The sequence below is a fragment of the Seriola aureovittata genome, chromosome 22 (genome assembly GCF_021018895.1).
Source record: "Seriola aureovittata isolate HTS-2021-v1 ecotype China chromosome 22, ASM2101889v1, whole genome shotgun sequence".
NCBI classification, from domain to species: Eukaryota; Metazoa; Chordata; class Actinopteri; order Carangiformes; family Carangidae; genus Seriola; species Seriola aureovittata.
The window spans coordinates 1,920,852-1,938,444 of record NC_079385.1 but is presented as its reverse complement, the minus strand read 5'-3'; the positions used below and the strand labels follow the sequence as shown (position 1 = coordinate 1,938,444).

Genomic DNA, 17,593 nt, shown 5'->3' with positions numbered 1-17,593 from the left:
ACAGGACACATTAACCCAGTGGACAAAAACATCAAGTTCACATGAGAGGATGTTAGAAACAACAGCTTGCCTTTTATGGACTTTGTCGTACAAATTGAAGAGTACACAGGAAACCCCCACACACAGACCAGTACCTACTCTTTGACTCTCACCACCCACGGGAACACGAACTAGGAGTTATAAGAATCCTGCAACACTGTGATGTGTCAACAAGTCCAGGCCCAAGAGAAGGAGCACAAACACCTGAAGGATGCACTTAAAGCTTGGATACCACAACTGGACCTTTATAAAAAACAGCAGCAACATTGTCATTCCATACGTGCCTGGAGTATCTTAGAAACTCAGGAGGATCTAAAACAAGCATCACATCCCTGTGTTTGTCAGACCCAGCAACACATTAAGACAAAAATTGGTGGATCCAAAAGATCATGCACCCAGAGAAGCAATCTAGTTCAATTTAACAAGAAAAGCACAAACCTATATATTGAGGAAACAAAACAATCACTAAAGAAATGCATGGCTCAACAGAGGGCGGACAGCTCCTCAGGCCAGGACACTCCTTTGATGACAACTATGTTAATATTTTAGATGAGTAGGACAGGTGGTTTGAAAAGAGTAAAGGATGCCATCTGTGTCAAAGCAGAGAAACTATAATTCAACAGAGGAGGATGTCTACGACTCCCAACAACAGTCAGTCACCAGGAACACTAACAAACCAAATGACAGTAGTGGCCTTGATAACGATCCCACGTAGGCTAAATATCTGGTTCTCCTCACCGGACAGTCAATACTGAAGAAGCCTCTTGGATGAGTGGTGAAAAGACCAAGTCCAGTTCCCCTAAATTCAACTTTTATTGGATATCTACTGCTGAGGTTTCCAATAGCAACCAACTGAATACCCCTCCATTCGCCCTTCCCTTTCCAAGCTTGTAGGAGAACCCTAGGGTGGCCTTAAGGTATCGTGTAAAAACGTGAAACACCATCCATAGACTGCTACTGTAGAAACATGGCGGGCTCCGTCTGCTCACTGTGTAGATGTGAAAGGCTCATTCGAAGCTAATGAAAATACAACCATTCATAGTGTCAGGTGAAATACACTAATGAAAACATAATTATATTCCATTTCTGCCAATAGATCCCCTAGATCCAATACACTGGTCCTTTAACAGACTAACCGATTAATTAACTAAAGAATCTACAATTTTGTTCTAGATTTTGTGGTTCGTCAAGTGTTTTCTTTTGACATGTTACTTTTCCATCTCTCTCACACAAAATCATTGTCATACAAGACTGAGAGAGGAGCGAGTCAAAATAACATTTATTATCAAGCCCTAGTTTGCACTGTTTTAATGGTCAATAGAATCCTATAGTAATTGAAACTGTTGGCTCACTGTTGTTGTTACATGATGTTGCACCACTTGTACCACCTTGCTGCAACCTGTTATATTTACCTAAGAGAAGCCCCCTTTTGAAAGGGTAACTACACATTCAAATTCTGCTTGAAGCCTGTTTTCCAGCATATTTAAAAAGGAGGGGGAGGCATGGCCTCGTGGCTACGCAGTGTATGATGTAATAGGAAAGACACGAGGAAGAGCTGGTAGTCGGCTCAGCAGCCAAGAGAAGCTGCTGTCAGACTCTGTGTCTTTGCTGGAAAGCATTGAAACTGATGGAGCTTTGATAGGGTCACTGTGGGGATATCTGTGTTGTAGATGTGCTAGCACTGAGAGCTCCTCCTGTGTGTGTGTGTGTGTGTGTGTTGGTAGGGGAGTATGTAACTAGCCTTGCTGTGTATCACGGTTAACGTTACTTTATGTCAGCCTCAAATATCTTGTTATGCTCTGAATACAGTACAGATATTGATGGGCCATGTGACTCAGACAATACTGAAAATGACATGTTACGTTTTACCTAAAAACTCACATTTTAACATCTTTCTTCATTATTATCTGGCATCTCCAGACATCAAAAACAAACATTGGCATCTTGGTGATCTCGGTTATGAAATCCTGTCATGCTACTGACAGGCTCATGTTGCGCAGGTGCTGCACTAGTCCAAATGGAGGACTCTCTGTCTGTCTGTACTTTAATTTTCTCGACAACTGCTCATCGATCGACCTCAAACTTGGCGAGTGTATTGCTGAGGACCCAAGGAAGTGGATTTGTTATAATTCTTCCATTTATTTTAGAGTACGCTTGCTGTTGCGTGCATGGTAACCATCTTGTCTTTTGAATTGACACACAACTCTTTGAGGTGTCACTGATGACATCAAAGGTCACGCTCCAGCTTGATGGGCGTTGCACTATGGAGAGTAACAAAAGGCCACATCTGGGGCACCAGCGTTAAGGCACCACCTCCCCCTTTTTGGGAGGAACCTTTCGTTTGATTTTTTTATTTATTAGCCTAATCAATTACAAATGAATGAGCCCAATCGGTCTAATGTCAGAAGCTGTGACCTCTCAATTCAATGGCTGAACAGGATAGTGACTGGGTTTAAATAAGGGACTGTATTTACTAACTAATACAGGGTAAATGCAATGTCTGATAATCAACAAGATGAAAAGTAGGGCAAAAGAATAGTGTAAATCAATGGCTCTCAAAATAGACTGTGTAATACATTGAGCAACGGTGGGAGAGAATAGGCTATTTACGATACGGCTATACTACTATTTATACTAAAAGGTCTACAGATTAAATTTGATAAGAATTTTTTTTTTTTTCGACATCAACCCAGCCATGAGCATAAGGGTAAGTTTCATATACTGTGAGTTGCACTAGACGGCTTAATAGAGCTCACTTTGCCATTGCCATTCAGAAATGTTCACTTTGTTCAGTTCTGGTACTCGTGCTTCTGTTTCATGTCTCTGTCATCTTCTACTCTATGCCGAAGAAGTTAGCTAAGTAAATGACTTTCTGTTAGGAGAGGTTGGTAGGTCTGGCATGTCACCGTAGAGGCCACCTGCTGCACACACTCTAAACCGCCTATGTTGGACTGCTAAACCGTCTCGTCAGTGTGTGTGCAAGTGTTTGTTTGAGTCCCCTTCGTTTTCATACTAGAACCAAGCACATACGCACAGTTAAGAAAGCACAAGTTGGTGCTGGTTACGTTTTGTTATGAATATTAATAAACCATGTGAAAGTTCATAATTTGGCAGTGGGGGTGTGTCACTGGTGAATATACACAGTGGGGAAACACTGAAGTGGATACCGTGTTCAAAGATGATGATGATGCAGCAGAAAAATGTTTGTATTCCTTGCTTCCTCGTGCTTCCACAGTTTTGAGCCTACAGAGCATGCTCAGTTGAGTCCTTCTCCAGCAGCGTCCACCCATTTCCCGTTGGTCGAATAGACTCCAATACAAGTGAAAGTTGTTCAGTCAGATTTTTTCTGATTGGAAAAACAGAGTTAAAGTACTGGAGGACTTGATTTTAAAATTACTGGAGTGTTCAAAAGTACATTTTCTATGTCAACTGATTGTTGTGTTATTGCTAATGCCTGAAATAACCTACTGACTGACTGTAGAACCTGTAGAATAAAAATATGATATTATACAAATCTGAAAGAAATGGTCATAAAAACACAATTAAATCAACAAAAGGTTTTAGTATTTCCTTTTTTTTTTTTTTTTAGGAAGTGATGAGGTTTGGTAGTGGTAATCACAGCAAACATTTAAAAAGATTAGATTTTCTTTATTTCTAAATATTCGAACATGGACTTAAGATAATGCCACGGTGCTCTGGTGAAGAATCTCCACTGAAGAATCGAGTACTTCATTTTAAATGTGGAGTCAAATGTACAATATTTGTCTTTAAGTGTAGTGGAGTAAAATTCAGAAGTTTCCAAAAGAAATAATACTAAAATAAAGTACAGATACTCAAAAATATAAGTACAGTACTCTAGTAAATATACTTCATTACAGTCCACCCCAGGTTATCACCTCTGTAGGTTCACAAGTCATTAAAAACAATGTCCAACCTGTAGTTTTCCATGAAGTCATGGGAGATTCATTCTCTAGACCTCAGACTCAGGTTGTTGTTCAGTTACTGAGAGATATCAACTCCTTAACATTGTTTGGTGTGTTTCCCTCACAGATATGGAATATCAAACAGATGATAAAGTTGACACAAGAACACTTAGAGGCTCTACTGGACAAGTTTGGAGGAGAACACAATCCTCCCTCCATATATCTAGAGGTAAGAGTGTTTTGGCTTTTAGTAAATATAACTTTCCAGAAAATAAATCTTGTGTTTGTCACTTGAGGCTTTGAAGCTGTTGAGTGAAGGCTCTCTGGTGTGTTGTCCCTACCAGGCCTATGAGGAGTACACCAGTAAACTAGACGCCCTGCAGCAGAGGGAGCAGCAGCTGCTGGAGGCCATGGGGAATGGTACAGACTTCTCCTGCTCTCCTTCTCCAATGCCAGCCCTTCTGGAGGTCAAGATGGGAGGCTGTGGGGTCGGAGGGGGGGCGCAGGCCTTTCCCTCAGCCCCCAACACCTTGGCTGTCCTGCAGACCCCCACTGACGCCAGCCGAGCCAACCCTCGCTCCCCCCAGAAACCCATCGTTAGGGTCTTCCTGCCCAACAAACAGAGAACAGTGGTATGTCTGACGTCTTCTCAGAGGATACACGTGTTGTGATCATGATTTTTAAGGTTTGAGATTTTGATTTCCCAAGATTATAAGACACCAAAAACACATTTATTGTGTTTTAAGTGTTGCTCCACCTTGGAAATTACACAGGCTACAGAAATGTTTGCCTCAATGTGCAATAACATCAGACATGTTGGGAGGGATTTTCATTCACTTCAGGGTTTTCATTTTTCAGCCCTGGAGGTTGCCGATTGGATGAGGCCAATGTCTTTCATTTTTTGTTAGCACATCAACCAACCGAAAGCATGCACTTAGTTTCCAAAATGCCTCATTTAGAGTAAAAGCAATAGATACTTAAATACTGTATTTATAAGAAGACTAAAGTCTGACTGATACTGGGTTTCTCAGGCCAACCTCTCTATAAAAAGTATATGTTTTGATTTGACCAACATTTGTATTGAGTTATACATTTTAAAGTTGCAGACTTTTAGAGAGTGTTCACCGTGGGACACGTTTCAATTTCGAAAACTGTTTCTGAATGACCTCTGACATTTCTGTGCTGACATTTCCTGCATACACCAAACTCATATCTGTGATGAAATCAGCCAGTTTATCAGTTGAGCTCTGAAGACGAAATCTGGCTTTCAGATGTGCAGCGGCATGTGCTGCTTTAAAAGCTCTGACAATGTCACTGCTGCTACAACCCGTGTTTACAAACCAACCACTTAGAATATGGTGTGAGATGACTAAAAACACTGGCCAGTGTTAACTTGTGCTCGCACTCATGTACATTATTGCACAAGTCTCTGTTTGTTTGAATGTCTACAGCAGAAATTGTAAGTGCAAAGTTTAGCATAACCCATAGAGTCACAATGGCCAGGTTGAAAAATACCAAAACTTCCTCTTTAAGGGCTTCCACAATATTTGCAACTTGGAGAGTGAACATATATTGTAATCAGAAACATTGCTGACTGCTGAAAAGCGATTTTCATATTTAACACACCCCTGGTTATTTGGCAGTTAGACAAAGTCTCTGCGCAAGAGTTTTTCCTTGTGGATCAGACTGACGAAATCAAAAGTGTTAACAGCCCTAATGTTAAGGATGAGTGGTGCAGTGAGTTCAGATTCTTCTTGGAGCTGAGGCTCTGCACAGGGTGTCGTTAGTTTCGTTTTGTCTATTTACAGGAACTTTTTTTTTGAAAGTCAGACATGAGGCATATTGTTTTCAAGTTGTCCCTACATCCGTCCCATTCTCATGGACATAATATGTCAGTAATGCCTTGACAGAACTTTCGTAGCCGTTACTCAAGACCTCACACAATATATTATATTTTCTATGACTCTGGATAAACAGGGATGTAACCTGAAACTAGTCTGAGTGGAGGAGGCAGACAACCACCAGGAGGCGTCTTTTGTGTCTCTCTGGTCTAGTGAATGTAGTTGACCCCCTTTCACTTTGATGAGCTCCACAGCGAGAGGCTGCAGATTAAAAACCCGGCTACCAGGCCTGAAACCGTGATCACCAACGCAAAGGGCCGCTAAGCTCATTCTTACTCCGACTTTGCAGTACATCAAGTTGGTGTGGTTGTCTCAGCTCATTTGCTTTCTGCTGTTAGTCTCCCGTTGGTGCACCGTGTCGGGTCAGTGACTGTTGTTCTGTGCGCAGGTCCCGGCCCGCTGTGGGATGACTGTGAGAGACTCACTGAAGAAAGCTCTGATGATGCGAGGCCTCATCCCAGAGTGCTGTGCAGTGTACAGGATACAGGATGGGTAAGTCTGTCACTAACCTACTGTAGAGGGGACTAACTAATACGCATTCTTCTGCTGTATCTTGACCACACACTAGCGTCAAGTAACACTGTTTGTTACGCATTCCACCTGTTCAGCTGGCGACAGTCAGGACTACGGGCATATTGTTATCACGGTTGTCTGTCTGTGTTAATGGAACTTCCTCAAATTTGGCACAGACATTCACTTGGACTCAAGGACAGACTGATTAGATTTTGGTGGCTAAAGGTTAAATGTCAAGGTCACAGTGAACTCACAAAACGCTCAAGACTTCAGCAATTATGGTAAAATTTCACACAAATGGTTCATGTTCATATTTTCTATGAGAGTAAGCTTTAGGACTGATTTTATGAATTTCTGAAAGCTGCTGTTCTCTGGAGTTTAGCGCTGTTCCGGGATCTCTGGAGCTCAGTCAGAGTGACCATAAGGTTATTGGTCAGCTCTTTTACCAAGACCCTTCTCCCATTTCTCACTTAGTCTGGGCGTCCATCTCTAGAAGAGTCCTGGTTGTTCCAAACTTCTTCCATTTAAGAATGATGGAGACCACTGTGCTCAGGTGGACTCCAATCTGGATGTAGTAACATCAAGTGTCATAGCAACGTGTCTGAATACTTATGTCAATGTGATATTTAAGTTCCTTTATAATACATTTGCAAAAAGTTTAGCAATTTATAATAGAGTATTATAATTCTTGCTTTGCTGTTGGAGAATTGAGTGTAGATTGATGAGGGGGAAAAACTATATTATGTCATAATCATACTATGTAAATCAGTGGAACATTAACTTCCTGTTTCAGAGAGAAGAAGCCCATTGGCTGGGACACAGACATCTCCTGGCTGACAGGAGAAGAGCTACATGTAGAAGTATTGGAGAACGTGCCGCTCACCACACACAACTTTGTAAGCACCGTCAGACAACAATCTCAAGCATCATGGCTCACATGACAGACAGGAAACATTATGTGCTGATTATCTTACCTGATTGTACGTTTGTGTGTCTGTTTGATTGACAGGTGAGGAAGACCTTCTTCACACTGGCCTTCTGCGACTTCTGCAGAAAGCTGCTGTTCCAGGGTTTCCGCTGTCAGACCTGTGGATACAAGTTCCACCAGCGCTGCAGCACTGAGGTCCCTCTCATGTGTGTCAACTATGACCAGCTAGAGTAAGTCACACAGAGTTGAGAGACCACTGGCTTTCTCCAGTCTGGGACTGAACCTACTGTAAAATGTAGCAGCAGAGGAGTTTCTGTTATGATTTTGGACTTCGGTTATTATAAAATAGATGTATGTACTGTATATATATATATGATAGCAGTGCTTGTAATGGACCCTTACATTTACTTATAACTTAGTACCACTACCTTCTAGTTATTGTAGGCACACCATGTAGTTATTGTACATGTCGAGCAACATAAGCCTGTTTCCAGCCTTGGTTTGATTTAATGGGGGCAGATAGGTGTAGGGAAGGTGTAGTTAACAGACATTTTGTTTTGAATAGTCATTGTTGCACTGACTTGCCTTTGGCTCAACCCTGAATGTTATGGAGGTCCAGGGATGTCACAGGAAAAGTAATAAAGCATTTCCTTAATTTCATATTTTAATAGGCATTAAAAATATGAATTTTCAAAGGAATTTATAAATGAACGATTAATCCATCAATACTTCAGATTTAAAAAACGGATTTACAAAAACAGCATAAAACTCTCATTAAATAAACCTGGTAAAACCAGGCTAAACAATCCCAATCGGCCATGGGATGTAACAAGCTCTCTGATTGGCTGGAGAGCTAACCAGTGTGTTTTACCAGCACTGAAGGCACAGACTGTCACAGAAAGGCTTAAAGGAGAAGCTAAAGGACTAAGCTAATCGATTGGTTGTGTAATCATGTGGTGATACTCACATGACTTTATTCTTTTTGTCTATCTAGTTTTTCATGATCCAATTCCAAGTAATAATAAGAGTTGGGAATGAGTAAATAAGTAATAAATAACCTTAATGATGTGTGTTCTGCAGCTTGTTGCTCGTGTCCAAGTTCTTTGAGCATCACCCGTTCACCCAGGAGGAGGTGTCCTCAGAGGGAACCACTCCTGTGTCTGAGGTCTGTCCATCACTCCCCCCATCTGACTCCACCGGGTGAGTCCTCCACCTTCACCTGCTCAGTGGAATAAGAGGAGTCATTCTTCTCCTAAACTGCTTTGCTAGTCGTCAACATCCAAACGGTTTTTTGTGCAGAGATATATCTATTGAAGTCTTTTTTTTAACTACTTTTCACCAAAAAATTTCCTCTCTCCAGGTCTATATGTCACACCACTGTGTCCCCGTCCAAGTCCATACCCATCCCGCCCAGTTTCCGGCCCAATGAGGAGGACCACCGCAACCAGTTTGGCCAGCGGGACCGTTCGTCCTCCGCCCCCAACGTCCATATTAACACCATTGAGCCTGTCAACATCGATGTGAGTCTGTCCTCCCCGGAGCGACTGATTCATGTGTGCTTCTACATCATTAACTATGATTGGCCACCATGACTCTGCAGGTTTCACTACAGCCAAACAGCAGATGATTTCACTGATTTCTAGTCTTTAGCCAGAGATGACAAGCTAACCAACAAAAAAAAAACATGCAGTCATCTCCAAAGCTGGACCTAGAGGTTTGCTTTAGGAAGTTTGAAACGGCTGATAAGCCACTCATCATCATCATCATCATGGACCAAAAAAATTTTGCGTGGTCTCTCACTAACCGTTATTTGCAGCATTCGTTCTTTCCTCTAAGTCCAAAGCTGCCATTGTTATGTATTGCATCATTTTGCACATGGGTTTTATGCCCACTTATTTAATTGCATACACGTGGGTGTGTTATTGTTTACAATAAGGCCCACGTGTCCATGCTGTGTAATTCAGTTTGGGTTGTTTTCATGTGTCTGGCAAACCGCAAACCAATTCCTGCGTCGTCTCTAGGTGTCGTCAGTTGACTAAAAACCAATTGAGAAGTTTTCTACTCAAGAATGTTAATTGAATACATATTAGAAAATAAAGCAATATTAATTCTGTTCTTAATTTGTTAGTTTTTTCTTACAAAATAACAAAAAGTACCGATAAGAGTACGGTTACGCTTCATGAAGCACTGAACCATTCCAGCAAAGTGGTTCGAGAAAAGGTTCATTTCTTGATGCGTCATGTGAACAGAGCGACATCTACAGGCCAGAATGTAATTTAGGCAAATACAAATGTTACCTTTACAGTAATTGTTGTGAAAGCAATTGATATATGTGCTATAAAAAATATATGTCAATAAACATAAAGTATCTATAATAACTGTACACTATTAAACTTGTACTTTATTGGAAGAAATAAGATCAAAGTGGCATCAAACTGGATAAGTCTTGGTTTTCCTTGGTTGGATCCATTGCAAATACAACCAGTCAGTGAGGTCTAATGTAATATATTATTAACTCGAACCACCACCAAAAGCAGTCACGTGGTACAGACGAGATGCGAGGCTTCACATGTCGTCAGTTACGTCATACATCTAAAATGATACAGGCATCAGTGAGCGCTTTACCGGAAAAGCGCAGCTGTACTCGACACACACTCGATGTATCTCACGTAACGTCACTACCGTTAAAGTTGCATCTACACCAAACAACCTCAGTACTTGGTACTATGGTAAATGTACAGTAAATTGTGTGTCGGTTATTTTTTTAACAGTGTTCTTATTATTTATTTTCTTTCTTCCTTCTTTTCAGGACCTGATTCGAGATCAGGGCTTACCAAGGTCAGACGGAGGTAAGGATCACAGTAGCAGACTTCAGGCTCATTCTGTGGCTTTTTTCCCACCATCCTCCGTCTGCGTGCTCTTGGTCTTTTGTGTGTGTGTGGAGTTCAGACCCGAGGAGTTGAGTCGGTTCTGTTTAGCCCTGCAACCAGTCACTTTTCAGATCTGTGGGTCAGTTTTTTTGGAAGAACAGAACTTCCACTTCTTCAGCCAACTTTATTTTTTTCTTCTTCCAGTCTTACTTAGAGTTGCTCTGCCAGATCAGGAGGAACACACGTATAACTAATGAATCTTTTCAACTTCATTACAAAAGTTTAGTGGAAATAAAATCACAAAGAAGTTTGACAGTAAATCAGAGGTATGCTGTGGTCTCAGTGATGTAAAGAGCCAGCTGATTCCCCTGCTTCCAGTCTTTATGCTAAGCTTAACTTACTGTTACTACTGACTGCACAAGACTGATATCCATCTGAACGTCTCACTCTTATAAAAGAAAATTTCCCAAAATGTTAAAGACTGAGATTTATTATAGATGAATATAAATTTGAAACAGTGCTGAGCTAACGTGCTAACTGTAGTGTGGTAGGAGGGCTCTCTATTCAGGAGCTCAGCTGTATCCTTGGACAGTAGTTAGAGGTGAGAGGGGCAGGGTGAGTAGCAGTGATGGTCTGTCTGTCTCTCTTTGCCCTGCAGCCCCCCCGACCCACCCCGCCCGCTGCTTGAGGAAGCACCGAACACGGACCTCAAGCCCCCTCCTATACTCCTACCCCAATGACATAGTGTTTGATTTTGAGCCCGAGCCTGTTTTCCGAGGTAGTTAGGCCTCCGTGTGTACCTGTGTCTTTCAACCTGCAACCCCCCCAACCCATCCCACCACCCATCCCACCACCCAACCTCCCCACACACCAACCCCCCCCCCACACGTGTGTCCCATCCACAACATCCACTGTGTGTACCCCCCCTCTTTCTTCTTCCTCACATGCTCTCTCTGCCACACACCTGACACTACACCGACTACACACAGATCTCACCACTACTCTGATGTGACACTTCTTATTCTATGGATGGTGGTTTCACTGCTAAAAAAATGCTCCTTTGTTCAATTATTAGTTAACTCTTGTGATGAACTAATCACCAGGTGTTAAGATCAATTTCATGATAGCACAATAGTAAATGATAGTATGATTCCAGGCTTATCCACTTTTAAAATGCATTAGAATTAAATTTTTACCAGTATGAAAGCACAAACATAACTACATTCATGTAGATGGCTGCGTAAATTAACATAATAAGCATATCCTGAAGCCTTTAATAGGTAAGTTCACAGTTCACCAAAAAAGTTTTCTGTGAACAATTTGAGAAAAATTGTGTTTTTTTTTTTTTTGAATTGAATTGCAATGATGGTGTATAAATTAAACTCCAGCCCTGTGTTTATGGCCTGCATAGTTTTAAACAAGATATGTTTATACCAAACATCATCACAAAGGCTTCTACATCAGTAGTCTCAGATGAAATAATTCAAACTCAAACCAAGCCAGATACAGAAATGTCATGTTTATTTATATAATAACATTCTGAACATTACTGTGTAATATTGAAAGAGAATGATAACTTTGAAATATTGCTCTATTTATTTATAACAAGAAGCACAACGGAATAGAGTTACATGGCGTACACAAGAGTCAACAATAAACAATCCAGCCACAACCATTAGCCCACGCTAACATTGTTGTGATATGCTACAGCAATGCTGGCAGTAAGCCGGCTAGTGATAGCAACATTTGCCGAACACATTCTGTAGCTGGTCACTAATGAAAACAGACATGTAGCATTGTGAACCATCAAGTCACTTACACATCAAGGAGAAGAAAAAACAGTTCTGAGTCAAGCTGGAGCCTTTAGCAGCTTGTAGGGCTCTCCATCTCATTATTGGCTCCACGGTCGGACTGGGAAAGAAATTCAGCCTTGGACTTATTTGATGGGACCGGTTGACACTGACGGAGCCGGTAAAGACAGTAATGGAGCTGGTAAAAACATTGACAGACTCAGTAAAGACACTAATGGAACCAGTAAAAACACAGATGGAGCCGGTACAGACACTGACGGAGCTAGATACTGACAGAGACGGTAATGACACTGACGGAGCTGGTAAAAACTTTTAAAACTTTATGGATGTTTTGATGGGCCACCAGCTGACCGGGATTTGAGCCATTAGTCCCCATGTCCAGTCCACCTTTGCTCTGGTCTCATCTCTTTCTTTGCCTGAGGTCTTTATAGCTGAAAACATGGTTTCTTCTTCAGTGGAGGAAATTCTTGAAGTTCACTTTCACCTGAACGCTGCGTACTGCACTGTGCCATCTCACCTGTGGGCGGGGCCTTTGTTTTTATAAATGTGGGGAGGACCAACGGACAGGAGGGAAAAGCAGGGACTCACATTCACTAACATGCACACGTACATGCACTAAATATGCATGTTCTACCAGACCGGCTGCCAAAACAAGGAAAAGAGAAGATCTACTATATCTTTACACACAAATTAGTTCTTTGCTGCTACTTTATTGTTTAAAATCTTGTTTACAGAACCTTTAAAGTTGTTTACATGGATTTCAAAATTTCACAGATTCAAGACGTTGATTTTGGAAGACATATATTACTATTCTTGATGGAGCAAGGCTACTAGTTTGCCTCTGCTTCCAGTCTTTGTGTTAAGCATGTCCTGGACCAATTTCTGTGATGTACTCTTTTTTTTTTTCTTCCATATTTATTGGCAACAGTTTAAAATGAGCTTCCTCTTAGACATCATAACATCCTTGTAATTCTGACAGAGGTAACTAATAACTGTGATGGTTTTGTGATGTCTAGATTGTTAAACCATTAACTGCCATCCAACAAAGCACCCCCCCCCCACCTCTCCTCTGTGCATGTGACCAAACACACACAACTGATACAGATGCCTCAGTCCCTGTCCTTGCCTCAAACTTTCTCTTTCTTTACTCTTCTGCTTCATCTCATCTTCTTTTGACATGTTTCTCACTCCCTTTTCTTTTATTGTTTCTCTTCTTTTCATCCATGATCCCACTCCAGGCTCCACCACAGGGCTGTCGGCCACACCACCTGCTTCTTTACCTGGCTCTCTGACCAACGTCAAGGTCCCACAGAAGTCACCATGCCAACAGAGGGAGCGCAAGTCGTCATCCTCGTCTGAGGACCGCAATAAGATGGTGAGAGATTACAGTTTTTTTTTTTTCTGCAGTTCAGTGTGTGTGTGTTTGTGTTTGTGCTGACTGTGCCTTGTAAAACAGAAAACCCTGGGGAGAAGGGACTCCAGTGATGACTGGGAAATCCCTGAGGGTCAGATCACTCTGGGTCAGAGGATAGGCTCTGGATCTTTTGGAACTGTCTTCAAGGGAAAGTGGCATGGTAAGAACAGCAGCACACACTTACTATCCGACCAGCAAAAAAGGAAAAAGAAAAGAAAACAATTTAAATCCTAGTGGGAGCTTTTTTTTTTTAATTAAAAAAACACATTGAGTCACACCACCATGAACACACACACTTTATTTTGACTCAATCCCACATACACAGTCCACAGACCACCCAATGTTAAAAATAGTCCCAAACAGATGTACTATGTCCTCTATCTGAGTAATGTATCGTAAAAACTACAGTGACCTGCCTTTCTTAAAAAATAAAATAATAAATAAACTATGTATTACATATTCAATAGAACCAATGGGCTTTGAGCTGAGGGTCGCAGACAGGGTAGGGAAGTCAGAAAGTGTCCAAAAATTGGACTAAGACATTGTTGGATTTGCTCGTTTATTGGATTTGTTGACTGTAAGAAAAAGCACCTGCTGCCACCTGGAACCACAGGTGTAGCCAAACCAACCAGGCCTATCATTTGAATTTTGTCAGTATTTGCCTGAATATAAAACAATGGTTTCCCTGTCTAGGAATTTCAAAAGTCAGGTTGTTTTACGTTCACAGATTCAATGTATATTTATATACAGGCTTATATTTAGTCAAGTACAGTATGTGGACGCCCAGTCAGTGTGAGCCTGACCCACAGTCGCATTGTGGCCTCATGTAGCAGTGTGCAGCTTTTACAGTAGTAAAACATAACTTGGTTCCCGTGGATCCTGAAAGGCCTTCCCTCTCCTCTCAGGTGATGTGGCAGTGAAGATGTTGAATGTCACTGCTCCCACGCCACAGCAGCTTCAGGCCTTCAAGAATGAAGTGGGAGTCCTCAGGTAACTTCAGCCACCTGCTCTTAAATCAGGAAAACCTGTGCACTTTGCACCTCTTTATACTGCACTGCAAATTAATATCATATTACTGAAATATCCTCCTTTTTAACAAAGCCAAACAAAACATCTGCACTTGTGTATTTTCATCAACCTGTGTGTGTGTGTGTTTCCACCAAGGAAAACGCGTCATGTGAACATCCTGCTGTTCATGGGCTACACCACCAAGCCTCAGCTGGCCATAGTGACCCAGTGGTGTGAAGGCTCCAGTCTGTACCACCACCTGCACATCATCGAGACCAAGTTTGAGATGATCAAGCTGATCGACATCGCCCGGCAGACCGCTCAGGGCATGGAGTGAGTCGTCGTCTCCCCCTCCCTCCCCCCCGGAAAAAAAAAAAAAAAAAAGCAAAAGCAGTCAGATGGTGTGTGTGTGTGTGTGTGTGTAGTCCTCTAATAACTTTTCTCTTCTTCCTCAGTTACCTGCATGCCAAATCAATCATCCATAGAGATCTGAAGAGCAACAGTATCCTTTTTGAAGCATTTTACTAAAGCAATCTTTCGGCCAAGATAATTCTGTTCTTGTGTTGCGTTTTTTTCTTGGATCTCAGCAAACCTCTGGTTTTAAAGCTGCACCTCTCACAACTTAAACTAAATGAGGTCCCCATTCCGACTGCTTGAGGTTCCACAGAAACCCTCTGCACAGGTGAATTAAAATCAACCGTAGACGAGGACTCATTTAGCACACACGGATTCTGAGCATTTCAGTCGGTGCAGGTTTATTTGCAACAAGGCGTGTATACAAACGAACTCTGATCTGTCCCGGTCACAGTTCAGTCTAGCACAGAATAGGAGCCCCCACGGGCGCTTCAGATTACACAAGTCAAGCAGACATCCTACATTAAAAAATCACCCACAGACAAAGGAAAAACTGTCTACTGACATCTTAGGACCGTTTGCTAGGTCGTCTAGTTTGTGGATAGACGGATTATATTTTTAATTTCTTTGTTTTACTCGGTCTCCTCCGCTCTCTCCCTCATAGTATTATGTTTTCAAAACCTCACTCATCCTGGTGCATTTACAGTATCTCAGGAGAGACACTTGTTTATCACGTAACTTAGTTTTAACAAGCTCAAACAAACTTAACCAAACTATACCATTGGTGGGCACAGTGTTTAGACATCACCTGAGACGTGAGAGCTGACACCAGCACTGATCAGCTGTTGCCAGAGATGAAACACCCATATGTTACATATGCTCAGTCATCAACTGTTACATAGATGTCGTTTTACATACATATGCTCAAGTGATTTTCTTCTTTTTTTATACACACTATGTATTATGAGTAAGTATTTTTACTTTTATAGGTGCTAACATTTTCCTATCTCCCACCTGCCAACGAAGGATATGTGTGAGTGTGACCGAATGTATATTTGCCTGTCCCCCCAGCACCCCCCCGACTTGAAAATATAACCTCCATCCGTAGAACACAGTACTGTTTCCATGACCTCCTCTCCTCCCAGATATTTTCCTCCACGAGGATCTGACGGTGAAGATCGGTGACTTTGGCCTGGCTACAGTCAAGTCCCGCTGGAGTGGCTCCCACCAGTTTGAACAGCTGTCCGGCTCGATACTGTGGATGGTCAGTGACCTTAAGTTTTTATTTTACCAGTTTACCAATTGTAATAATTATAGTTAATTTATAATTAAATTCTTAAAGCAGTAATAATATAATATTTAGTAATAATAGTGGCTACATTAAAAAGGGTCTGTGTTCCCTGCACTGGAGCCGGCAGCTAGAAGAAGTGTGTAGTTTTCGTTGGGTCATGTGACAGTCCGTGTGACTTATGCTGGTCTTAGGCTCCAGAGGTGATCCGGCTGCAGGACAAGAATCCCTACAGCTTCCAGTCAGACGTCTATGCCTTTGGCATCGTGCTGTACGAGCTCATGTCAGGAGCTCTGCCCTACTCCAACATCAACAACAGAGACCAGGTGAGAGGACTCAGTAAATCACACCGCTTGCCACCAAATCCATCATGTTTTGTCATCAGTGATAAAGCATCTTCTAACCTAAGTTATGATAATCAAAGAAAAAAGGTCAACAGAGAGTGAGACGCTCAGACGGAAATCAGTATTATGTCTGCGTGTTCAGGAAAGAGCTGGAGTCAGGATATGGTTAGCCTAGCTTAGCACAAAGGCCGGAAGCAGAGGGTAACAGCTAGCCTGATTCTGTCCAAATATCAAATATATACCTTCCAAGTCACTAATTAAAGTTCCTCTAGCTCATCTGCTCTTATTTCCTGGTTGACAAATCTGGATAAGGCCTTATGCCCCGCCCACCACCTGCTTGCTCCAGGTGGACAGGTGAAAGAGCAGAGTATGAAGATGGTTAGAGGAGGAAACATCAGAGAGACTCAGCCACATGTTTGAGCCTCAGTCAGACACAGTTTAAAATCTAATTTATCTTTCATTATAAGGAAACAAAATGATATTTATCCATGCATCATTCAAAGGCACTTAATTATAATATAATATGTTTTAATTCAATTCAATTCAATCAATTCACTTAATGATAATCGACAAAGAAAACCTTGGAAAAGTTCTATCGTGGCACAGTCCAGTCACATTTCATAACATTAACATTCGGGCTCCAGTAGAAGTGAGAAAATCTCTGTTTAAATATTCTAACGACTCATATCTTCTCTACCCACAGATCATATTTATGGTGGGTCGAGGTTACCTGTCTCCTGACCTCAGTAAGGTGCGCAGCAACTGTCCGAAGGCCATGAAGAGACTGATGGCCGACTGCCTGAAGAAGAAGAGAGAGGAGCGACCTCTCTTCCCTCAGGTGAGAAACAGACGTTGATGCTGTTATTTCATTGGGAAGGCGAAAGATGCGTATGATTGGCTACATTAAAGACAAGAGGGCACCACAGCTGATTGAATATTATAAATCCTCTTTCTCGACCTCAACAGCAGAGAGAACTTGCTATTTATTTTAAATAGCTTTGTATTAGAAACAAGCCTTAATTTCTAACTGTCACTGTGTTTGAGTATACTGTGTATTTAGGCTAGAGAGCCACATATTTACATTCACCTCTTTAACCCCATTTACACGAGCCGTTGATAACTCCATATAAATAACATCAAGGAAAGTTAGAACCCACTGTCTTGGGTCTGAATACACTGTAGATTTTTATCAGATGCTAG

The 17,593-nt window shown here is 41.7% G+C and overlaps 1 protein-coding gene across 2 annotated transcripts in view; it reads left to right on the top strand.

The window, feature by feature from the left end:
* braf (B-Raf proto-oncogene, serine/threonine kinase) overlaps window positions 1–17,593 on the top strand; it is a 34,521-nt gene that overhangs the window by 8,295 nt on the left and 8,633 nt on the right. The window contains exons 2-18 of one of the 2 annotated variants that reach the window (XM_056367464.1): window positions 4,090–4,191; window positions 4,307–4,594; window positions 6,252–6,355; window positions 7,170–7,272; window positions 7,386–7,534; window positions 8,385–8,504; window positions 8,665–8,824; window positions 10,114–10,153; window positions 10,833–10,952; window positions 13,224–13,360; window positions 13,442–13,559; window positions 14,305–14,389; window positions 14,564–14,740; window positions 14,863–14,909; window positions 15,907–16,025; window positions 16,244–16,375; window positions 17,097–17,231. In XM_056367464.1, the coding sequence (XP_056223439.1) occupies window positions 4,090–4,191; window positions 4,307–4,594; window positions 6,252–6,355; window positions 7,170–7,272; window positions 7,386–7,534; window positions 8,385–8,504; window positions 8,665–8,824; window positions 10,114–10,153; window positions 10,833–10,952; window positions 13,224–13,360; window positions 13,442–13,559; window positions 14,305–14,389; window positions 14,564–14,740; window positions 14,863–14,909; window positions 15,907–16,025; window positions 16,244–16,375; window positions 17,097–17,231 (2,136 nt within the window). The remainder of the gene's footprint in view (window positions 1–4,089; window positions 4,192–4,306; window positions 4,595–6,251; window positions 6,356–7,169; window positions 7,273–7,385; window positions 7,535–8,384; window positions 8,505–8,664; window positions 8,825–10,113; window positions 10,154–10,832; window positions 10,953–13,223; window positions 13,361–13,441; window positions 13,560–14,304; window positions 14,390–14,563; window positions 14,741–14,862; window positions 14,910–15,906; window positions 16,026–16,243; window positions 16,376–17,096; window positions 17,232–17,593) is intronic. The other variant, XM_056367465.1, reaches the window with a different exon arrangement.